At 51.9% G+C, this 24,989-nt stretch overlaps 1 protein-coding gene across 3 annotated transcripts in view; it reads right to left on the bottom strand.

The window, feature by feature from the left end:
- Col26a1 (collagen type XXVI alpha 1 chain) overlaps window positions 1-24,989 on the bottom strand; it is a 193,594-nt gene that overhangs the window by 3,831 nt on the left and 164,774 nt on the right. For all 3 annotated transcript variants that reach the window (XM_012950628.2, XM_045144222.1, XM_004666287.2), the window contains 8 exons: window positions 23,475-23,536; window positions 12,509-12,665; window positions 8,805-8,903; window positions 8,034-8,186; window positions 5,933-6,016; window positions 2,478-2,530; window positions 1,789-1,824; window positions 438-488 (listed from right to left, as the gene is read on the bottom strand). In XM_012950628.2, the coding sequence (XP_012806082.1) occupies window positions 438-488; window positions 1,789-1,824; window positions 2,478-2,530; window positions 5,933-6,016; window positions 8,034-8,186; window positions 8,805-8,903; window positions 12,509-12,665; window positions 23,475-23,536 (695 nt within the window). The remainder of the gene's footprint in view (window positions 1-437; window positions 489-1,788; window positions 1,825-2,477; window positions 2,531-5,932; window positions 6,017-8,033; window positions 8,187-8,804; window positions 8,904-12,508; window positions 12,666-23,474; window positions 23,537-24,989) is intronic.

Raw genomic sequence — 24,989 nt, 5'->3', positions numbered from 1 at the left:
TATTTATTTGAGAGAGAGAAAAAGGCAGACAGAAAGATAGATAGATAAAGAGAGAGAGAGAGGCACGCCAGGGCTTCCAGCTACTGCAAACCAACTCCAGGTGCAGGCGCCCCCTTGTGCATCTGGCTAACGTGGGTCCTAGAGAATTGAACCGGGATCCTTTGGCTTTGCAGGCAAATGCCTTAACTGCTAAGCCATCTCTCCAATCCTCTTTTTTTTTTTTTTTTGAGATGAGATCTCACTCTATATCCTGGGCTATATGTCAAACTCAAGAGCCACTTGTCTCAGCCTCCCAAGTGCTGGGATGAGAGGCACTCATCACTACACCTGGCTCTCTGCCTCTTCTCACATCCTGCAAGGACCTCCTAGAGACGCATCCACCAGCTGTGTGTCCTCCCTTTCCAGTAGGACACGTAGCCAGTAGACATAGGAGTTACCTCTGCAGTGGTGGTTTTGTCCGCTTCTTCTCCCTTCACACTGGGCTCACCCTAGGAAGCAAGTCTTGTGGTCAATATCCTGGATTGGCATGGGCACCCCTCTCCACACTCTGGGGCAGGTAAAGATGAGGGGCATGGGTCTGGGATGAGAAGAGCAGAAGAGAGCAAAGCCCAGGGCAACCCTCATGTAGTTTTAGCATTTGCTGTGTCTAAGGTTGGCTTTATGGACTTAATTCTACTTCTGGAACACGGAGGATTCAGGTTTCAAACTTGGGGAACTCGTGTGTCAGCTTCTGCACAAATTCATGAAATGTCCTACCACTCTGAACTCTGTCTCCCTGTCTCTAAAAATGGGACCATCAAGGCCTGCCTCATAACATAACATCTACATGTCCAGCGATGGATGTAAGATGATGAGAAGGTTGATCTACATCTCTGCCCTTCTGTTTCCTCATCGTTAGAATGCAAATCACAACAGTACCTATCTCATTGCTATGAGGAGAATGAAGTAAATTAGTATTGCCCAGGGGATTCGCCTACAGCCTGTTTCCTAGAAATGTAGCTAACATTGTCACTGTTGTTATGTCACTAGACAGAGACATGGGAGGAGGCAAGCTTGGGAGGACAACTCCAGAGTTTAAATCCTGGATCTTCCATTGCTTAGCTGTGTGATCTTGGGCAAGTTACTTAACTCCTCTGAGCCTCAGCTGTCAGTTCTCATCAATGAGGGTAATAAAACATGGTCTAGCCAACTGGTTGTGAGGCTTAAATATATGGTGGGTGAAGACCACTATCAGGGTCTTAGCATACAGTAGGTGCTTAGCACAAATTCTCTATTCCTCTTCCACGTTCCCTTAATGTGAGGCTTAGGATGAAGGAAGTTTCAGCTTCCTTGGTCTTAGAGACTGTTTCAGAGTAAAGTCATTGAGGCCTGCTGCTTAAGGCCCAGACTGCTGAGGATGCCAAAGATGAGAAAGGCCCTTCCAGGTCACACAGCACACGAGCCTGTGGCTCCAAGGCCACACGACATTATTATAAAACTTCAGGCAACATAGTGTATTAGCCCAGGGCATACACTCTGGCAGAGTCTCCAGGACTGTCACCTAACCTCGACCCCCAACCCAAGATTATTTATGCCCTTACCACCCCCCCCAAGCCTTCTATTTCCACCTCCAGAGCATGCGTCTCTGTGGAGGCAACTCAGACTGTATCTGGTACTCTCCTTTCAAAAATCTGTTCTAATTGGGCTGAATAAGGCCATGTTCAGGGACACTGTGGGATTGAACCCAAGATTATCCAACATAGCTCCCAACTTCCCAGTGCCAAGCCCATCAATACAGGCTATACTTACAGAAGGTACCACCGTGCCCTGCTCACTTGCCAAACCCTGAAAAACAAAAAATACAACAACTTCCTGAGACCTCTGTCTTCTACCTTTTGCTCTATCCATACTGGGTTCCAGAACAAGGAAACAAGAAGGTCAGACTTGGGGTCCACCCAGGTTTGAAGCTCTATTCACAGTAGGTACATTGACTTTGAGTGTTACTTGAGCCTTCAATCTGATCTTTTGTGCAACAGGGCCATGCCAAGTGTGGATATCAAATGGCAAAGGGACATGGATGGCCAAGTACTTGGACAGAAAGGCCCACAGGTGACTCAGGCAGGAGGATAACTTCATGTACGCTGGCACTTGGGTCTCATGGGTTACGGAGTCCCAGGTCTATGTGCGTAGCCATCTCATTTCATCACCCAGCTGCTCATGAAACACCCTTCCAACTTCTTGCCACAGTGGAACCCTAGCTCTGAACCCACTTTTAAACTTTCACAACAGTTAGTCAAAGGGGTTTTCTAAAAATGTGAATATCATCTCTGTGGCTTCCAACAACATCTAACCTCTCCAGGCCTCAACTCATCCAATGACATGGAAGTGGTACTAAGCCAGTATCTGCCTGCGTAGGTAGAATGGGAAGCCAAGGATATTAGGACGTTTTCATCCCAGCCCACCCCTTGTATCAAACCAAGAAATGGCCAAGTCCTTACCTGGGATCCAGGTGCTCCTGGGGGCCCAGGGGGGCCATGTGGTCCTGGGGGACCTATGGAAAGAGCCTGAGGATCACCTGAGGCCAGCAAAGCTGACTGCCCTCCACCAGCTAAGGAGATGACATTTCCAGCCTCTTGTCCCTGCCCTTGTCCTGGGTCTGTCCCCAAAAGTGGTGAATGAAGAAGGTTTGTTGAGTGAATATCAGGGAAGAGGGGAAACACACTGTGGTAGTTTGAATGTAAGTCCCCCATAGATTCAGGTGTTTCATTAAAGCTTGAAACTTGGGTCTGCAGTTGCCTAGTTGAAGGAGATGTCACTGGGAGCAGACCCTGGGATCCAGCTCAAAGGTGTGTTTCAGGGGCAGATCTAAATTCCAACCCAAAGGTATGTAGGAAGGCTTGAGTTCTGCTTGATACTGGTTTTGTGTTTGCTATGGTTTTTTGTTTTGTTTTGTGTTTTTTGGGGTGTGTGTGTGTGTGTGTGTGTGTGTGTGTGTGTGTGTGTTTTCTGGCTGGTGATGGTTTTTCTCTCTCTGGATTTATGATTAGGAGCCAGCTTCTTTCACCATGGATGGAACTTCTGCTAGATCTGTAAGCTTAAAATAAATCCCTTCCTCCCCTAAACTGTGTCTGTTTTGGATGCGCATCCCAGCAATGCAAAGTTACCTGCTACACACACACTCTTCAGACATCTGAATCCTTGGAGTGCAGAGGCACAATTTACATCTGCTCTGTCTACACCTTTTTTGAAGATAGGGTCTCACTCGAGCCCTGGCTGACCTGGAATTCACTATGTAGTCTCAGGGTGGCCTCAGACTCACAGAAATCCTCCTACCTCTGCCTCCCAAGTGCTGGGATTAAAGGCATATGCCACTACACCCAGCTTTCTACACTTTTATTTATCCCCTTTGCGCACCTCATCTACATGGTTACTCCAATCCTGGGACCCAGAGACCAGACAGAAAGCTAGTCTAGAATGTGCTAGGCCTAGTCTGTCAGGCCATCTGGGAGGCCAGAGCTAGCCTTCCTGACACCCTCCGTCCCCACTGCCTTGGTTACCATAACAGATGCTCACCCTGTATCCACCATGATCGCACTTTGAGAAACACAACCTACCAGGCGCCCCTCAGGACTCTTCACCTCATCATGCAAGCCCTCCTCACCCTCACTGTCCACACACGGTGCTAGAAAGTTCCATCCACGGTCGTTCCTTCTCCTGCAGTTTCCATACCCATCTAACTCTCTTTCTTGTTGTTCTTAGGTGACTTCCTTTCTTCCAGGAATCCCCCCTGCCCCCCAGAACTTCTGTCTTCCTTCCCACATCAACGGACCAGCCACTGGCAATAGTTGATGTGGAGGGGTGTCCAGAGGGGGTTGGGCTGGGTCTCGCGTGCTTTTGTGCCCCATCTCTGCAATGACCTGTGCCTTCCAGGCTGTACGGAGCCACTGCTGGGCTGGACAATGTAACTGCTTCTAGGAACCACGTGTTATATGTTGGTCTAGTTATCAAACACTCTGCCTCCAGCTCAAGCTTGTTTGAGACGCACCGTGTCATCTGGATAACCCAGTGACCCTTTGACTTCCGTTCTCACCTTCGTCAAATGTCATGGAGGAGCTTCACCCCACTTCCTTCCCAGCTCTGACTCCCACTGGGGCTTTTGCCCATTTTAAAGATGTGGCTTCTCTCTGCCATGCTAAGGATGGAATCTACATCTAGGCCATGTCCCAGCCCCTCACTGGGGATTCTAGGCAGGAGCTCTACCACTGAGCCACACCCGCAGCCCCTCACTGGGGATTCTAGGCAGGAGCTCTACCACTGAGCCACGCCCCCAGCCCCTCACTGGGGGATTCTAGGCAGGAGCTCTACCACTGAGTCACACCCCAGCCCCTCACTGGGGATTCTAGGCTGGAGCTCTACCGCTGAGCCACGCCCCCAGCCCCTACTGGGGGATTCTAGGCTGGAGCTCTACCGCTGAGCCAATCCCCCAGCCCCTACTGGGGGATTCTAGCAGGAGCTCTACCGCTGAGCCACGCCCCCAGCCCCTCACTGGGGGATTCTAGGCTGGAGCTCTACCACTGAGCCACACCCCCAGCCCCTCACTGGGGGATTCTAGGCAGGGGCTCTACCACTGAGCCACGCCCCCAGCCCCTCACTGGGGGATTCTAGGCAGGAGCTCTACCACTGAGCCACGCCCCCAGCCCCTCACTGGGGATTCTAGGCAGGAGCTCTGCCACTGAGCCACGCCCCCAGCTCCTCACTGGGGGATTCCAGGCAGCTGCTTTGCCACTAAGCTCCATCCCAGTCCTCTTATTACTTACAAATGTCTTATTACAAATGTCTTAGCCACTGAGCCATCTCCCCAGCCTACCCCCTTATTACTTTTATTTGTAGACACAATCTCACCGTGTGGTGGTTTGAGGCAGGTGTCCCTTATAAATTTAGGTGTTCTGGATGCTAGGCTCCTCAGCTGACGACAATTGGAAATTAAAGCCTCCTGGAGGCAGTGTATTGTTAGGGGCAGGCTTATGGGTGTTATAGCCAGTTTTCCCATGCCAGTGTTTAACACACTCTCCTGTTCATGTTGTCCACCTTATGTTGGCCAGGGGAGGATGTCCACCCTCTGCTCATGCCATCGTTTTCCCCTGCCATCATAGAGCTTCCCCCCCACACCTTAAGCCTGTAAGCCAAAATAAACCTCTTATTCTCACAAGCTGCGCTTGGTTAGGTGATTTCTACCAGCACTGCGAACCTGCTTGCAACACTAAGTTACCCAGGCTGTCCTTGAACTTGACCTGTAGTCCAGACAGACCTTGTGCTTTCAATCCTCTTGCCTCAGCCTCCCGAATAGCTGAGACAGCAGGCTGCACACCACGCTCAAAAGTGACTTATTATTGAAACTTGAGTTTGATTATCCTCATTCCTTAGGATGCAACCGTCGGGGTGACAGGAAGTTCACAGGGCCCTGGGACAGTGCCCAGCAAGTAGTAAGTGCCCAGAGGATGTTTGCTGAGTGCACAGAAGAGTGAGTGAGAGAATGCGGGGCCAGGTCTGAGTACTGGGCCCAGCCGCCTCCTTTGTTCATCTGTTACATGAGCAGCTAATGGATCCTTGGGGCGTGACAGGCGTGAACTCGGGTGTACAAAGTGGGGCGGGGGAGGCTGGGGATTCCCCGGGTTCTCCCTTCCCTACCTGTGGCTTCCCCATGCGTGCCCCTTGGCCTGGGTCCACTATGTGCATCGGCCAGCGGAGGGAAACAGGATGTCCTGGGGCTGCCTCCCTTCAATGTCAGCAGAAACACTCAGAGCTTCTGGATCCAGTTCTTCAGGGGGGTCTCACCTCAGGCTGTGGCAGATCCAGGTCCCTCAAGACCCCACATACTCCACAAATGGTTTCTAACTTCCTCGTAAGCCCTGGACTCAGTCCAAGCGCAAGAAAGGATCCTCAATCCACTTACCTGGAGGACCAGGGGGACCTCGGGGTCCTGGGATGCCAGCTAACACTGTGTCCACAACAGCAGGCGCCAGCTGAGAGTCTCCATCTGCAGAAAGAGACAAGTGGTCACTACCATTGAGCCACACCCCCAGCCCCTCACTGGGGGATTCTAGGCAGGAGCTCTACCCCTGAGCCATGCCCCCAGCCCCTCACTGGGGGAGTCTAGGCAGGAGCTCTACCACTGAGCCACGCCCCAGCCCCTCACTGGGGGATTCTAGGCAGGAGCTCTACCACTGAGCCACACACCAGACCCTCACTGGGGGATTCTAGGCAGGAGCTCTACCCCTGAGCCACGCCCCCAGCCCCTCACTGGGGGATTCTAGGCAGAAGCTCTACCCCTGAGCCACGCCCCCAGCCCCTCACTGGGGGATTCTAGGCAGGAGCTCTACCCCTGAGCCACGCCCCCAGCCCCTCACTCGGGGATTCTAGGCAGGAGCTCTACCCCTGAGCCACGCCCCCAGCCCCTCACTGGGGGATTCTAGGCAGAAGCTCTACCACTGAGCCACAGCCAGAGTCACTTACTGAGGAATTCTAGGAAAGTGCTCTACTGCTGAGATATAGCCTCAAACCTATTTATTAAAATATTTTGGGTTGCCTACAAAGCCTAATGACCTGGGTTCAATTCCCCAGTACCCACATAAATCAGATGCACAAAGTGGCACATGCATCTGGAGTTTGTTTGCAGTGAGTAGAGGCCCTGGCATGCCTATACTCTCTTTCTTTGTTTCTGCTTGCAAATAAATACATAAAATATTTTTTAAAAGGGCTGGAGGGATGGTTTAGTGGTTAAAGCACTTGCCTGCAAAGCCAAAGGACCCTGGTTCAATTCCCCAGGACCCACATTAGCCAGAAGCACAAGGGGGCGCATGCCATCTGGAGTTTGTTTACAGTGGCTGGAGGCCCTGGGTTGCCCATTCTCACTCTTGCTCTTGCTTTCTCTCTCCCTTTCTGTCTCTGACTCTAGTAAACAAATATAAATGAATAAATAAAAGGAGGCAGATCTATTTTAAAAAATTTTTAATATTCTGGTTTGTTTGAGACAATGTCTCACTAGACAGGGTTGGCTGGCCTTGAACTTGAGATCCTCCTCTTGCCTGAGGCTTGAATAATCTCAGGGCACTTAGCCCAAATTGCCACTCTCTTCAGGGACCACATGTCGCCTCCCTCCAGGAGTCCACTGCCCCACTGTCCCTCAGACCCAAGCTCTGGACCCCGTCGCGAAAGCAGGGGCTTCTGGTTTCTGAGGCTCCCTGAGACCACATTCTGTCTCTGCAAAGCCACACCCGTCTGTTTCACTCACCGCTGTGCCTGACGCAAGGAGACCGTCAGCACACATCTGATGGCTGACCTATAGGGAGGGGACGGTTTTTTTGCGTGATGTGTTCTGTGTGTGCACGTGTGTACCTTCAACTTATTGCATTATTGTTGTTTTTGCTTGGTTTTTCGAGGTAGGGTCTCACTCTAGTCCAGGCTGAGCAGGAGTTCACTATGGCGTCTCAGGGTGGCCTTGAACTCACAGCAATTCTCTGACCTCTGCCTCCCGAGGGCTGGGATTAAAGGTGTGTGCCGCCACACCCAGCCAGTTTACCCTTTGAGGTTAAGTCTAGTTAGGGGTCCTCCTCTCTCCATCCCCCCAGCACTGGGATTCCAGGATGTAACCGCCATGCTTGGCTGGGTGCCACAGGTCCTCACGCTGGCACAGCAAGCCCTTCACCCACTTGCCATCTGCCCAGACCCCACTGAAGGATTGTGCAGAAGGAAATGTGATAACAACACCCTGGCGGAATGGCCTTCCCGGGTATTAAACCGAGTTGACCAGATGATGAAAGAGGGGGTGTCAGGACCTGCTGACCCGAGCCGAGAGGCAGAGAGAAGTCACTCTGGGCCAGGGAGCAGGGTTGGCAAAACAGCATGAGTCACCCAAGGGGACTCTCCTCTGCCTTTTGACCAGGGCCTATCATTGGTGGAACCTCAGCCACCATGAGGTCCCTTGGGGGCGGCCAACTGTCCCAGGAGACGTATCAACTCGCCCTGCCCACTCATCCTGGGGACCCCGTACTCACTCTCCTTGTCTGTAGGCGGCTGAAGGGAATAAAGCACACCTTGGGGGCTGTTTGGTAAGAGGCCAGGATTGCCTGCTGGGCCAGGGGGACCTGGGGGCCCAGGGCGCCCCATCTCTCCAGGAAGCCCACGGGGACCTGGTGGTCCCAAGAGACCTACAACAGGGAGAACAGAAGTCACCGGGAGGCGGGCAGCTGAGATGTCACAGACGGGGACACTGAGGTCCCAAGGGCCATAGGACTGGCCAGGGTCACTTGTCCTCTCGGTGATGGATACTAGACCCACCGTCTCCTTGGGAGGCAAATGAGATGATTTCCTCTTCCTGGCAAAGTGTAGGGGGCATGGGGATAGTAGAGAATACCTTTGGCAGGACCTGACAGCAACAAGGACAGTAGAGTCAGCTGAGACTCCAGCCACCTGTCCTGGGGACACCTGGGGAGCTCAGCTCAGGTGTAAGGGCCAAGTCTGCGCCGGTCCTGAGCTGAGTCACTGCCTTTGCAGGACGCGAGAGGATCGAGGGGCCCTTGGAAGTTAATTCAGGGGGCTGAAAAGAGCCCTCTGGGCCCATCAGCATGACCTCACCTCCCCCCCAGCCCTGCAGACTCTTATTCTGAAAACCTCCCACCCCGTGGGATGGGGGAGGGGAGTGGGGTGGAAAAGAGAAGAAAGAGCTATGGACTAACAGAGAAGGCCAGAGCATGCGTGACGTCTCCCAGGAAAGAGCCGGTTTCGTTTTGACTCTGGGAGACGCCATGGGGAGGGAAGATTCTTACCAGGAGGCCCCACTGGGCCCTTCTCGCCTGTCTGGCCCCTGTCACCTTTGGAGCCCGGGGGTCCTGCAGGTCCAGGTGGTCCAGTCTGTCCTGGGGGTCCTAGGGAGAAAATGAGGTGAGATCAGAGAACAAACACCGTTGGTTCATTCTGCTGCCACCGTGGACCCGCCACTTAGGCTGCCTGCGACAGGGTTGGACTGACACATTATTTGCGTGGCGTGTGTGTGCCATCTCGTGGTCACATGTGGCACTGCGCATCGCAAGGTTCCACCGTCAGAGTGTGTTTTGGCTTGCTTCCTAGGACCCATGGGTGAACTAGAAATGTGTGTGCTTACAGCTGAGTCTATGGGGTCCACTGGGAGAGGAAAACTGGAGGTGCATGTCCTTTCCACTGAGCTCCAGAGGAGCTGTGAATCATGAAAGCAAAACATCTCCAGCTTTTTTTTGCTGGTGGTCCCAGAGCGGTTACCTAACTTCTCTGAGCCTTAGATGCCTCCTCTGTTAACTCCACAGCTCACATAGTTTGTGTAAAGATTACACGTGCTGGCTGGAGAGATGGCTTAGCAGTTAAGACGCTTGCCTGAGAAGTCTAAGGACCCATGTTCAACTCTCCAGACCCCACGTAAGCCAGACACACAAAGGTGAGGCAAGCGCAAGGTGGCACATGCCCACGAGGTGACGCAAGAGTCTGGAGTTCAATTTCAGTGGTTGAGACCCTGGTGCACCAACTCTCTCTCTCTCTCTCTCCCTCTCTCATATATATATATATTTGGTTTTCTGAGTTAGGGTCTCACTCTAGACCAGGCTGACTTAGAATGGAATTAACTATGTAGTCTCAAGGTGGCATTGAACCCACGGTGATTTCACCACCTACCTCTGCCTCCCGAGTGCTGGGATTAAAGGTATGCTCCACCATGCCCGGCTTTAAAAAAATATTTTTAAAAAATATAAAAAATTGCACGGTGCCTGTCCTGCCCTAGGGTGATATGAAAATCCCCAGTGATGGGTACAACACAGACACAAACAGTCCCGACGGAGATTCCTTTGTTCTGCACGGATAAGAGTCTAGGTAATCGCCCCCGCCCACAGCAATCAGCCCTGAATGGTCACTAACCAGGCACCTGACAAGTGAGACTGATGAATGTAATTTTCATGACTATTCTGTGGCCTGGAATGCAGAGCCCAGACCTCAGGGGAGAAGCTACTGAAAGAACAATTTTACCCTTGCCTTGAAAATATGACAGGAGTCCAGGAATGGCCAGGAGGCCTGTAATCCCAGCATGTGGGAGGCTGAGGTGTCAGGGGTGGGTTGCCAGGCGTGGAGCGTATTTACAGCAGCCAGCAAGTCTTAGGGGGACCTGTTTCCAGATCTTTCTTCCCTTCAATTTATTTCTTTTTTAAAAAAATATTTTATTTGGGGGCTGGAGAGATGGCTTAGTGGTTAAGCGCTTGCCTGGGAAGCCTAAGGACCCCGGTTCGAGGCTTGATTCCCCAGGACCCACGTTAGCCAGATGCACAAGGGGGCGCACGCATCTGGAGTTCGTTTGCAGAGGCTGGAAGCCCTGGCACGCCCATTCACTCTCTCTCTCCCTCTATCTGTCTTTCTCTCTGTGTCTGTCACTCTCAAATAAATAAATAAAATAAAATAAAATATTTTATTTGGCCTGAGAAATGCCTTAATGGTTAAGGCACTTGCCTGCAAAGCCAAAGTACCTTGCAAGGTTCAATTCTCCAGATCCCACGTAAGCCAGATGCACAAGGTGGCGCATGCATCTGGAGTTCATTTGCGGTGGCTAGAGGCCCTGGCATGCCCATTCTCTCTCTCTCTCTCTCTCTCTCTCTAATAAATAAATATAAATAAATAACTCTTTTAAAAATATTTTATTGGGGCTGGAGAGATAGCTTAGAGGTTAAGGTGCTTGCCTACAAAGCCAAAGGATCCAGATTTGATTCCCCAGTACCCACAGAAAGCCAAATGCACAAAGTGGCACATGCATCTGGAGTTCATTTGTAGTGGCTAGAGGTCCTGACATGTCCATTCTTTCTTTCTTTCTCTCTCTCTCTGATACTTAAATGAAAAGAACAACTCCTTTAAAATATTTTATTGACTATTTCTTTGCAGGAGGGAGGGAGGGAGGAGGGTGCACCAGAGCCTGTAGCTACTGCAAATGAACTCCAGACACATGGGCCACTTTGTGCACCTGGCTTTATGTGAGTGCTGAGAATCAAACCAAGGTGCTGCAGTCAGGTTCACATTGCTGGTAGAAATCACCCAACCAAGAAGGGCTTGTGGGGAAATAAAAGAGGTTCATTTTGGCTTACAGGCTCAAGGGAGAAGCTCCATGATGGCAGGGGAAATGACAGCATGAGCAGAAGGTGGACATCAACCTCCAGGCCAACAACAGATGGACCACAGCAACAGGAGAGTGTGCCAAACACTGGCAAGGGGACACTGGCTATAATACCCACAAGCCCGCCCCCAACAACACACTGCCTGCAGGAGGCGTTACATCTCAAATCTCCATCAGCTGGGAACCCAGCATTCGGTACGTCTAAGTTTATGGGGGACCCCCGAATCAAACCGCCACACCAGGTTATCAGCTTTTGTAAGCAAGTGCCTTAACCGCTGAACCATCTCTACAGACCTCAGTTTTGTCTTGTCCTCCTAGGGATTGAATTTGGAGCCTCCCGCACACTAGACAGGCACTTGACGACTGAGCTACACTCCAGGCCTTTAACCGGCCGATTCTAGGCAAGTCCTCTACCACCGAGTCACACCCCAGCTGTGGGTCATGAGAAAGTACTCTACCACCGAGCTACATTCCCAGCCAACTTTTTAATTTAAAAATATATATACATATTTTTATTTATTTATTTGACAGAGAGAGAGTGATAGAATGGGCGCGCCAGGACCTCCAGCCACTGCAAACGAACTCCAGACATGTGCGCCCCCTTGTGCATCTGGTTAACGAGGGTCCTGGGGAATCGAACCTGGGTCCTTTGGCTTTGCAGGCAAATGCCTTAACAGCTAAGCCATTCCTCCAGCCCAACTTTTTACTTTTTTTTTTTTAACATATTTTATTACTATTATCTTATTTTTGAGAGAGGGAAGTGAAAGAGGCAGAGAGAGAGAGAGAGAGAGAATGGCACACCAGGGCCTTTCAGCCACTGTGAACGAACTCCAGACACATGCGCCCCCTTGTGCACACGCGAGACATTGCAAGCTTGTATCATTGTTTCATCTGGGTACCACTACATGGGACCTGGAGATTTGAACAAGTATTCCTAGGCTCTCAGGCAAGCACCTTAACCGCGAAGCCATCTCTCCAGCCCCAGCCCCAACTTTTCACTTTTTATCTTGAGACAAGATCTCATTAAGTTGCCCAGTTTGACTTGAACTCCCTGTGTACCCCAGGCAGCCCTAGATCTTTGGATTCTTCTCCCTCAGCCTCCCAAGTAGCTAGGGTGACAGGCAGGCATCATGGAACCTGCCAGATCTCGCATGTTTCAAACAGGAACCAGATAATCTGTGTTGTCCGTGAAATCCCCCAGTGTTTGAATAATGTCAGCTCAATTTTTCAATAAATCACGTGGAACACATTTGACCCTGGGCACTGCATGTGGCTTTATCTGTGGAGACCCTGGGCAGTGGTCACCGTGACTTCATCGGCTGGCCTGAATCTCCCCCTGCAGGCCCCACTCACCGGCTGGGCCTGTGGGTCTTCTCCTCCGGGGACCTGGATGTGCAAGGGGGATGGCATCCGGGAGGAAGTCCTCATTCCAGGGCGGCGGGGTGCTCTGTGGGGGTGGCAAGTCGTTGTCTGGGCCTGAGGGCTGCTCAGCTGCTTCCAACAGGAGGACCTGGTCAGAGAAGGATAGAAGGTCAGGACCTGGCTAGCCAGGGTGAGGACATGTTCAACAGATGACTGGACAGAGAGAACGGGGGTCCATGCAGACAATGGGGCAGAGTCAGCCATAAAGAAAAACGGAGTGATGACATCTGCCAGGACTGGACAGCATCATGTTCATCACAGTAAGCCAGATTTGATGTGAGAGCCAAAGGAAGGGTAGGACTCCTTACAACGTGCTCACTCCAGACACAAAATGTCCTGGATATCCATGACCTCACAGTGCCTGACACTACCTACACAAGACCATCATAAGAGGAGGAAAAGATCATGACATCAAGATAAAAGAGAGACTGATTGAGATGGGGAGGGGATATGATGGAGAATGGAGTTTCAAAGGGGAAAGTGGGGGAGGGAGGGTATTACCATGGGATATTTTTTTTAATCATGGAAGATGTTAATAAAAATTGAGAAGAAGAAAAAAAAAATAAGCCAGATTCAGAAAGACAAGAATCAGGGCTGGGTTGGTTCAGCAGTTAAGGCACTTGCCTGTGAAGCTTAAGGACTCAGGATCAATACCCCAAGACCCACATAAAACCAGATGCACAAGGTGGCGCATGTGTCTGGAGTTTGTTTACAGTGGCTGGAGGGCTTGGCACACCTACTGTCTATCTGCCTCTCTCTCTCTCATAAATAAATATTTTATTTTGAAGAAAAGACACGAGGGCTGCAGAGATGGTTTAGCAATGAACGCGCTTGCCTGCAAAGTCTAGGACCCATGTTCAGCTCTCCAGATCCGATGTAAACCAGATGCACGAGGTGATTCAAGCTCACAAGGTCGCACAAGCGCACAGGGTGGCGCACGCATCTGGAGTTCATTTGCAGTGGCTGGAGGCTCTGGCGCATCAGTTCCCTCTCTCTCTCATAAAAAAAAATTACAAAAAGCCAGGCGTGGTGGCGCACGCCTTTAATCCCAGCACTCGGGAAGCAGAGGTAGGAGGATCGCGGTGAGTTCGAGGCCACCCTGAGACTCCATAGTGAATTCCAGGTCAGCCTGGGCTAGAGTGAGACCCTACCTCGAAAAACCAAAAAAAAAAAAAAAAATTACAAAAGAGGGCTGGAGAGATGCCTTAGTACTTAAGGTGCCTGTAAAGCCCAAGGATCCAGGTTCAATTCCCCAGGACCCGTGTAAGCCAGATGCACAAGGTGGTGAATGCATCTGGAGTTTGTAGTGGCTGGAGGCCCTGGTATTCCCATTATCTCTGTGTGTCTCCCTCCCTCTCTCAAGTAAATACATAAGTAAAATTTAACAACAAAAAAGTCTGCACTTGCCAGGTGCGGTGGTGCATGCTTTAAAAAAAAATACAAAAGAGACAAGAATCACGAATTTTTCTAACACACAGAATCTAGACAAACTGCCCACCTTGCGGCCCCTCCATGTTAGTGAAGAGGGAGCCAGGCCGCCACTCACTCATAGGGAGAGGGGGCACAGAAGGAAGTGGGGGGGGTCTAGAAAGAGCCATATCTGAGGGTCTGAGACTCCCAATGGTGAAGGAGAAGAGTTGGGGGGGGGGGACGCCTCCCACCAAAAAGACAGTGGCCCCACTGGGGAGCATGACCCACCATGCAGCAGGGGACAGAGACAGATCTCAGGGGATGTGGGCACATGACTGTCCCTCCTGGTCCTTTCTTGTTATTTTATTTCCTTCTGTTTGCTCTTCTTTTCCTTTCTTCTGGCTCAGACTCCTTGCTGAGAGAATATTTGTGGATAGATGGATGAGGGTATGGATGGGTGGATGGGTGGATGGGCCGGTAGATGCACTGGTGGGTGGATGGACGGATGGGTGAGTGCGCAGATGGAAAGGTGGAAGAATGACTGGAGGAAGGATAGACAGGAGCTGGGGAGATGGTTCAGTGGTTAAGAGCACTTGCTTACAAAACCTAACAACGCGGGTTCAATTCCCCAGTAGCCAGATAAAGCAGATGCATGAAGTGGTGGGCACATGCACCTGGAGTTCATTTGCAGTGGCAAGAGGCCCTGGTGTATCTATGCTCGCTCACTCTCTCTTTCTCTCTTTCTCTCTCAAACAAAAAAAAATTTTTTTTTGAAGTAGGGTCTCACTCTAGCCCAAGATGATCTGGAACTCACTCGTCCTAGGCTGGCCTTGAACTCACAGCACTTCTCTCACATGTGCCTCTCGAGTGCTTGGAAGAAACGTGTAAGCCACCATGCCTGGCTTAAATAAAAATATTTTTTTAAATAACAAAAATCTCCTGAGACCCGGAGAGTCTCTGGTGTTCCCAAAGAGGCCAGCAGAGGGCGCTGCGTGCCGGGGATGAGCTCCCGGGAGGCCACATTGCCCCTGCCTGGGGCCTGGGCGAGTTCTGGGTCAGAGGAGCAACCCGGAACCGGTTATTCCCGCTGATGCTGGGGGACACGGACAGTTCGGCTGTCTTCATCTCGCTCGGGTCCAGGCCAGCCTGAGGTTTCCGGGGAGTGAGATGTGCTGCAACATAGGGTTCCCCTAAACTCAGCCCCTCACCAGTTTTGCAACTGGGGGTTCCTCCTCCCATCTCCTACCAGGGCCACTTCTCTGAGCCTCACCACTTTCTGATTCTTCGTTTTAAATTATTTATTTATTTTTAACTTTTTAAAAAAATTTTATTTATTTATTTGAGAGTGACAGAGAGAGAAAGAGAGAGAGAGAGAATGGGCGCGCCAGGGCCTCCAGCCACTGCAAACGAACTCCAGACCCGTGCGCCCCCTTGTGCATCTGGCCAACGTGGGTGCTGGGGAATCGAGCCTTGAACCGGGGTCCTTAGGCTTCACAGGCAAGCGCTTAACTGCTAAGCCATCTCTCCAGCCCTCTAAATTATTTATTTATTTTGCTTTCCGTGGGTTCTGGGGAATCAAACTGGGCGGTTGGGGTTTGCAAGCAAGCGCTTTAACGGATAAGCCATTGCTCCAGCTCCCACTTGCCGATTCTTTTTAAAATATTTTATTTATTTGAAAAAGAAGAAGAGTGAGTGAGTGACATAAAGAGAGAGAGAGAATGGGCGTACCACAGCCTCCGGTCATTGTAAACAAACACCAGATACACGCACCAGCTTGTGCATCTGGCTTACGTGGGTCCTGGGGAATTGAACCTGGGTCCTTAGGCTTCACAGGCAAGCGCCTTAACCACTAAGCCATCTCTCCAGCCCGCCCCTTCTCCCCCACTTTCTGATTCTTATAATGGCCCTTGAGACAAGAAGAGTTCCTTCATCCGTGTCACACGTGCGATGGGAATGGAGGCTCAGAGATCGTGAGTGGCTTATCCGAGGTCACCCAGGAGGCAGGTGGTGAGACCAGGGCTCCCACGGCCCCTTCTGCACGCAGACACGCATTGTCCCACGCAGTGCTCGGCAGGGCCTCAGCCCGGCTTCTTGGTGTCACTGAGTGAGGAATGCCTTGTTCAGCCCCCACAGAAGCCCCAGTGGGGACCTTGGTCTCCTGATCCCCTAGAGGTCCTACGAGGAAGGGGATATCATTCGTACTCCTTTTCTGGCCACTGGGTGTCCAGTTGGAATCTGGCTCTGGCTAATCCAGAGGTTCTGGGGCAACAAAAGAGTTGGCGGAGGGACAGCAGGAAGATATGACTGTGTGGGTGGCAAGGGATGGGGGGCTCTGGGCAGTAGTCATAAGGACAGGGTGATGGAAGGTAACTTGAAGGTAGGGGAGAGATGGCTGCACCCCGCTTTTGCCTGGATACTGGCGGGGGGGACGACACAGGATTGACATCCATTACACTGGGGCAGGGGAGTTGGGGAGGCCGCTCAGTGGGTAAAGTTCTTGCCTTGCAAGCATGAGGACCTGAGTTCAGATCCCTAGAACCCATGAAAATGCTAAGCACAGAGCTGGAGAGATGGCTGAGCGGGTAAGGCACCTGCCTGCAAAGGCTAAGAATGCATGTTCGAATCTCCAGGTCCCACATAAGCCAGACGCACAGTGGTGCAAAGTGCGCAGTGTCACACAGGAGCACAAGGGGGCGCACGCATCTGGAGTTCCTCTGCGGTGGCTGATGGCCCTGGTGTGCTCATTCTCTCTCTCTCTCTCTCTCTGCCGCTTTCTCTCAAATGAACTTTTTATTTATTTATTTATTTATTTATTTATTTATTTATTTATTTATTTGACAGCGACAGACACAGAGAGAAAGACAGGTAGAGGGAGAGAGAGAGAGAGAGAATGGGCGCGCCAGGGCTTCCAGCCTCTGCAAACAAACTCCAGACGCGTGCGCCCCCTTGTGCATCTGGCTAACGTGGGACCTGGGGAACCGAGCCTAGAACCGGGGTCCTTAAGCTTCACAGGCAAGCGCTTAACCGCTAAGCCATCTCTCCAGCCCTCAAATGAACTTTTAAAAAATAAAAAATAAAAATAATCAGGCACAGTAGTGCATGCCTGTAATTCCAGCACTGAGGAGGCAGAGACAAAGGGGATCTTTGGGGGATTTCTGGCTAGCTAGTGTTGTTGAATCAGTGAACTCCAGGTTCGGTGAGAAATTCTGTGTCAAAACACGGGGCTGGAGAGATGTCAGGTGCTTGCCTGGGAAGCCTGAGGACCAAGGCTCATTTCTCCAGTACCCCACCACATAAGCCGGAAGCACAAGGGGGCGCATGCACCTGGAGTTTGTTTGCAGTGGCTGGAGGCCCTGGCCTGTCCACTGTCTCTTCTCTAGCTGCTTCTCTAAATAAATAAACAATTTTTTTTTTTAAAGCCTGAGGCGGAGGGCTGGAAAGGTAGCTCAGTGGTTAAGCGTGCTTCCTGGGTGCACACAAGAGCTGCAGGGGGCCTGAGACTGCTTGAGTTCAAATCTCCAGAGTCCACATAACACAGCCAGGCATGATCGTGGGCTCCGGGAACCCCAGCTCCACAGCGGAGCAGAGATGGGAGAATCCACGGAGCCCCTCGAGCTCCAGAAACAGTGACAAGACTCCCGAGCAAAACAAGACCAGGCAGAAGAGCGATGGAGGCACTGCCAGGGCACCGACACGTGGGCACACACATAGGAGCCAAACTAAAACAAGTGAACGACAAATGAGGCGGAGGGCTGGGAAGATGGCTCAGCGGATAAAGCACTTGCCATGCAAGCGTGAGGACCTGAGTTCAGATCCCCAGCGCCCACGTAAAGCTAGACACCTAGTGCCAGCCAGCCCGGTGAGCTCGGACAATGGGTGTCTGCGTGTAGAAGGGATCGGTGGGAGCCCTGGTCTCACCACCTACCCACTGGGTGACCTCAGATAAGGCACTCACGATCTCTGAGCCTCTGTTTCTACCTCTGTTTCCAAACCAGGTGGAGGGCGAGGACCAACACCCCGAGTTACCCTCTGACCTCCACACTTACACCGCAGCATAAGCCCCACGTGTGCGGGCACACACACCCCAAAAAAGGTGAAAAATGACTGGGGAAGAAACCCAATGCTGATCTCTGGTCTCCATGCGCACGCACGCATGTGCATGCCCACACACATATATGTTCCCCACGTATTCACAAATACACTTGCACATAATGCACCCCCCCCCACACACACACACACGAGAGGGCTGGAGAGATGGCTCAGCAGTTAAGGTGCTTGCCTGCAAAGCCAAAGGACCCAGGTTCAACTCCCCAGGGCCCACGTAAGTCAGATGCACAAGGTGGCGCATGAGTCTGGAGGCCCCGACACGCCCATGTTCTCTTTATCCACCTCTTTCTTTCTTTCTCTCTCTCTCTCTCTCAAATAAAATAAGTGAAAAATAAAATATGTTTTTTTAAGAAGAAAAGAAAATAAGATATATCCTATCTATTCTCAGGGTTTAAGCTAGCCAAGAAAACCAGACCTTGCTTGGCTTTTTGAGGGCCACCACCCAATGATGTCATCACCGTCAGTGTCCACCCTCCCCCACCAGGTACCAGTGGGGAGACTGCTGCGACCCTCATGCAGGGAAGCCCCTCGGGGCTTCCTCCCACCCCTCTTATGGCTTGTGAAGGGGAGAAAGGAGGGAGGAAGGAACCCAGGATATAAGCCAGTGTTCTATTGGCCTTCTGCCACCAGCTGTATTTGGGACAAGAGGGACAGACTGTCATCTTTACCTGGACTCCACCTGTCCCTTCTTCTCTTCCTTCAGAAGCCCTGGTTGGGGGCTGGAGAGATGGCTTAGCGGTCAAAGTGCTTGCCTGCGAAGCCTAAGGACCCATGTTTGACTCTCCAGATCCCATGTAAGCCAGACGCACAAAGGCGAGGCAAGCGCAGAGTCGCACATGCCCACTAGGTGGCGCAAGCGTCTGGATTTCAATGGCAGTGGCTGAGGACCTGGAGTGCCAATTCTCTACCTCTCTTTTCTCTCTCTCTCTCAAAAAAAAAACAAAAACAAATAATAATAATAAAATAAAGTAAAGGAGTCCCAATTGGGGCTGGAGAGATGGCTTAGTGGTTAAGGCGTTTGCCTGCAAAGTCAAAGAACCCAGGTTTGATTCACCAGAACCCACGTTAGCCAGACGCACAAGGGGGCGCGTGCATCTGGAGTTCGTTTGCAGTGGCTGGAGGCTCTGGCGTGCCCGTTCTCTCTCTCTCTCTGCCTCTTTCTCTACCTCTCTCTCTGTGTCTGTCTCTCAAATAAATAAATAATAAAGCTTTAAATAAAACAAAAAGAAGCCCCAGTCGGGCTAAGCCAATCACAAGCATTCTCTTTGTGCTTGGTCAGGAATTCCCAGGCCCCTTGCAACAAAGAGGTGCCCATGCATGTAGCCCAGCACTGAGACATCACGAGTCTGAGGGGTGTCTGGCCTCGTCTTTCACTTCCTGCCTCTTCTGCGCTATTGAACAGAGTGTGAGAATGGGCTCCCTTGAGCTGCAGAGATGAACGTGCTCAGACAGTCCTTGAACCTGGGGTCTTTCTTTCTCAAGCCTCCAGAGCAGATGGAGTGACAGATCTCTCCCACCTGGCCCTCCTCAGCTGCCTCTTCTCTGACTCTCTGCCTGGGGTCTGCTGGCTTAGCTCTATGCTGACTCTGCCCCGTACTCCTGACCCCCTGACCTCTGACCTGAGCTGACCCCCTACGCTCCTTGGACTGTTTGCCCCTGTAGGCCAAACGGGCCTGGGCACAGCCCATGGTGGTACTGGCTGTCCGGGCACCAGCCCCTCTCATTCCAGGCATCTATCTCTTCAGGACCCTGGGACCTGGCCCACAGGACTCCCAGTGACTTTTGCCTTTGCAGGGGACACATGGGTACGGATTAGGCAGCCGGAAGGAGACACAATAGGTTAGTCAGGAGTTTCTGAGTCTAGGTGGAGGAGCCTGACATAAGAGAGGTCGGCTGAATTGATCTGTCCCCCTAAGCAGCCTCTGTATTCCTAGAGTTCCCCCACACACACAAAAAAACCAAAATCACTTGAACCCCACCACTTCACCTTGGAGCTGCCATGTCCTGAAGTCCCAGAATTTGTCCATCAAGAGGTCACTGCTCTTGTGGTCACATGGCAAGCTCTGGCCAAGTTGCTGGGGCCCTCCTTGGCAAGGGATGTTGGGAGCCAGGGAACGAGGCAGGGGGTCGGGGGAAGGTACTGCTCCCTGCAGGGCCAGGTGTGAGAAGGACAGGTGGCATCAGGCCAAGTCTCCAAAAACTGTGACTTTTAACACCCAGAATGGTGGGCTAGAGCCAAGCCAAGCTGTCAGCTTCTCCTCGGTGCCAAGCCTTACTAAGACCTTGGAAAATGCCCGTCAGGCTGGGCTCACCTGCTCTAAAACCTCAGGAACCAGGAGTTCCTTCCAGCATCTCCCCCGACATTTCGTACCCTGCTTCTCAAGGCTGACCTGGCCCTGGGTCACAAAGTCTCCCATCTCAAATGCTCAAGAAACACTGACCCTGGGCTGGACAGATGGCTTACCGGTTAAGGCGCTTGCCTGTGAAGCTTAAGGACCTAGGTTCGATTCCCTGGTACTCACAGAAGCCAGATGCACAAGGTGGTGCATGCCTCTGGACTTTGTTTGCAGTGGCTTGAGGCCCTGGCCTCCCCGTTCTCCCTTTCTCTCTCTCTGTCTCTCTCTCTCCCTTTTTCTTAAAAAAGAGAGAGAGAGAGAGAGAGAGAGAGAGACTGACTCTAAGGAGGACAGTCGGCCTCTCTCAGCCCTGGCTCGGGCTCATGGTCTTGGCTGCTGTGGGACCTTGCCTGCTTACAGAGGAGCGACAAGATGGCCTGGTGTATGTCTTTAGATCCTGAATGTCTTGTGTTCTGCGCAGCATCACACATACCTGTCCTTTTCATTCATTTATTTACTTATTTATTTATGAGAGAGAGAGGGTGAGTATGGGCTGGCCAGGCCTTCTGCCACTGTAAATGAACTCCAGACACACTCACCACTTTGTCTTGTGCATCTGGCTTTACGTGAGTGCTGGGGAATCAAACCTGGGCCGTGAGGTTTTACCATCAAGTGCCTTGAACTGCTGAGCCACCTCTCCAGCCCTTTTTCTTCTTTGTGTGTGTGTGTGTGTGTGTGTGTGTGTGTGTGTGTGCATGTGTGTGCATGCACGTAGAGGCTAGAGGGAAACCTCAGATATCGTTCCTTAGGAACACCGTCCACCTCTTTTTTTGTGTCAGGGTCTCTCCTTGGCCTGGAGCTCCCCAAGTAGGCTAGACTGGCTGCCCAGCAAGCCTCAGGGGTCCTTTTGTCTTCCCCTCCCCAATGCTGGGGTGACAGGCACATATCACACCTACCTGTAGTGTGTGTGTGTGTGTGTGTGTGTGTGTGTTTAAATTTTGCATGCGTAGGTGTGTAATGAGTTGTGGTGTGTGTGTGGTGGGTGCTCATGGATGTGTCCATGTGGTCCCCTGTGCTTGCCTGTGGCAGGGTACACTCTCCTGCTACGGTCAGAGGGGGACTTTGGTGTCCCCTGCCCATCGTTCCCTTACCTGAGCTGGGGTCTCTGACTCATCTCAGAGCTTGCTGTTTTTAATTCCTCAAGCCCTGGCAATTCTCGGATCTCTGATCCCCACAGGACTGGGGTTCAAGGCGTGCATGGCCACGTCTAGCTGTGGGTCTTGGCGGGGGTGGGGGGATGGGATTCTAGTGGTCTCTCAGGCCTTGCACAGGAAATGCTCATAACTACTGAGCCATCTCTCCAGCCCCGCACCTACCTTGTTAAACGTGGGCCCTGCGCAAGACTGTGTGTGTGAGACAGAGAGAGAGAGAGAAAGAGAATTGGCGTATCAGGGCCTCTGGCCACTGCAATCCAACCCCAGACACGTGCGCCTCCTCGTGTGCGCGTGTGACCACGTGTGCTTGCATCACTGATCACTGTGCGCCTGGCTGATGTGGGACCTGGAGAGCCAAACATGAGTCCTTAGGCTTTGCAGGCAAGCGCCTTAACTGCTGAGCCATCTCTCCAGCCTCCCACTTTTTAATTCTGGACAGGGTCTCACTGCGCAGGCCAGGCTTGCCTCAAACGCATCATCCTCGTGCCTCGGCTCCCAAGTGCTGGGACGGCAGATCTGGGCCACCGCAGCCACCTCCAAGCCTGGATTGACTGTGGAGTCATGGCCTTCCTGAGTCTCCGTTGGTGGATTTGCACTTAGCAAGCAGGTTTGTTCTGTTCCTATTGGCCGGGCACAACGGTAATAAGAAGAGTGTCCCTTTCACCTTTGACCTGTGTTTTGACCCTCTGGAAAATGATGAAAAAGCAAGACTTGGAGCTCGTTCCGTGCATCACCCTCCATCTTGCTATCTCAATCTCAGGTGGGTCCAGCTCCCTGCCGCTGGCCCTGCCCAGGACCCCAGGCCACCTCAGCAGTTCCCACTGCCCCAAGAGGTTCCACAGAACCTTAATAATGCTCCCCCAGAGCCTCCCCGCCCCCGGATCATCACCCAAGCCTCAGTGTGGAGGGGAGCAGAGCATGTACACACAGCACGGTTAACTGCACCTTTGATCCTGCTGAGGGCATCTCTCTGGCCACAGGGGCACTCTCAGCGGTAGGTGAGAATAGGGAAGGCCTTGTGGGGACAGGGAATGACTCCAAACAAGCCTCACTCAGAGCAGGACAGACAAGGTGGTGGGGCCTGGAAGCTCCAAGGTGGGCAAGCTGGTGCATATGCTCAATGGCGCCATCTAGAGGAGCCAGGTGGTAGTTCTAGTCTTTTTCTCCCCATAAGCTCTCCTGTGCCCAGGCCTCTGGCAGGAGTTTATGGAGGATTAGCTGGAGCTAGGGGTAGTGGCTTTGGAAGGACCCACCAATTTCCACTTGTTCAGCCTCCCAGCATGCCCTGGGGCCTGAGAACTACGGGCTCCAAAACAGCCACTTTCTAGAAACTAAAGCTTTGCTTTAAAAAACAATCTGTGGGCTGGGGAGATGGCTTAGTGGTTAAGTGCTTGCCTGTGAAGCCTAAGGACCCCGGTTCGAGGCTCCATTCCCCAGGATCCAGGTAAGCCAGATGCACAAGGGGGCGCATGCATCTGGAGTTCGTTTGCAATGGCTGGAGGCCCTGGAGCACCCATTCCCTCTCTCTCTCTCATCTATCTGACTCTTTCTCTGTCTATCTCTCCCAATTAAATAAATAAAAATAAAAATCTGTTACTTTTCCCATCCCAGGAGGCTGGCACAATCCAAGGCCACCCACAGCCACTCCCCAACACCTAATATCAGGCTGCTCAGATCCCTGGGGCTCCCTGAAACCAGGGCTTCTTCTGCCCAGCATATGGTCAATGGAGCATATGGTCCAATGGCGCCCTCTAGAGGAGTCAGGAGGTGGTTCTAGTCTTTCCACCCCCCAGCCAGCTTCCAAGGACCAGGTTCCCAAGCCTGTCTGACCTTGGCCTCCAGCGTGGTCAGCCGCTCGCTCATGTCGCTGAGCCGGGTACAGTTCATGCATTCTGAAAAACAAAAAGAAGCAAGTTTAGGGTAAAGTATAGACAGCCCCCCCCCCCCCGCAAGAAGAGAGTGCGTGGGAAGCCCGCATGGCCTTTAAACAGCCAGGCAGGGAAATCTATGATTGTTTAAATTTATTATTTATTTATATATTTGAGAGAGAGAGAGAGAGAGAGAGAGAGAGAGAGGCAGATAGAGTGAGAGGGAATGGGCACACCAGGGTGTTCAGCCACTGCAAATGAACTCCAGTTGCATGCGCCACCTTGTGTGCATCTGGCTTATGTAGGTCCTGGGGAATCGAACCTGGGTCCTTTGGCTCTGTAGGCCTTACATTAAGCCATCTCTCCAGCCTGAAATCTATGATTTCTGTCTGGAGTACTTCTATCTATGTGTCAGAGCCTTATGGCTTCAAGCTCTCCTCCTCCTTGCAACTTGCTAGACCTGAGCCGACCCAGCGGGGAGCAGTCGAGGAGGGCTTTCTGGTGGAGGTGGCATCTAACGGGAGGCCCAAGGACTGCACACGCTGGAGGTTTGAAGGACAGCAAAGGCTGAGCAGCAGGGAGTAGCATCAGCAGCCAACACACCTGGGCACTGCTGGTAAGGGGAGGGCATGAGGTGCCAGATCATCACACAGGAGGGCATGGGGGGGGGTGTCTTTGCAAAGCCCATCAACCAATGTGTCAGTACTGGATGGCTTCAGGAAGGTGAAGGTCAGGGTTAGATTAGTATGTTTAAAAGTATGTTTCCTCTGGGGCTGGAGGATGGCTTAGTGGTTAACGCACTTGCCTGCAAAGCCAAAGGACCCAGGTTTGATTCCCCAGGACCCACGTTAGCCAGGGGCAAAATGGGGTGCACATGTCTAGAGTTCGGATGCAGCAGCTGGAGGCCCTGGCATGCCCATTCTCTCGCTCTCTCCTTCCCTCTGAGGGCTGGGGTATAGCTCAATGGACAGAGTACTTGGTAGCATACACAGTACCCCGAGTTCTGTCCGCAGGACCACACCTGTACTCCCACCTCTGGGGAGTCAAAGGCAGGAGGGTCAGAAATTCAAGACTATCTTCACCTACCTAGCAAGTTCAGAGCCAGCCTAGACTACATGAGACGCTGTCTCAAAAAATATTTAAGGGCTGGAGGGATGCCTTAGCGGTTAAGGCACTTGCCTGCAAAGACTAAGGACCCAGGCTCGATTCCCCAGGTGCACAGGGTGGCACATGTATCTTGAGTTTGTTTGCAGTGGCTAGAGGCCCTGACACACTGTCCCCTCCTCCTCTCTATCTGCCCCTTCCTCTCCCTCTGAAATAAATAAATTAATTAATTAAACATTTTTAAAAATAAGAATAAGTAATTCAGGATGGGGAGATTGCCCAGTGGTTTAAGTGCTTGTTTGCCAGTGCCCACAGAAAGCCAGATGCACAACACGGCACATGGATCTGAAGTTCATTTGAGCAGCAGGACCTG

This window comes from Jaculus jaculus, chromosome 2, assembly GCF_020740685.1.
Source record: "Jaculus jaculus isolate mJacJac1 chromosome 2, mJacJac1.mat.Y.cur, whole genome shotgun sequence".
Classification (NCBI taxonomy): Eukaryota; Metazoa; Chordata; class Mammalia; order Rodentia; family Dipodidae; genus Jaculus; species Jaculus jaculus.
This window is presented reverse-complemented; position numbering and strand designations above follow the sequence as displayed.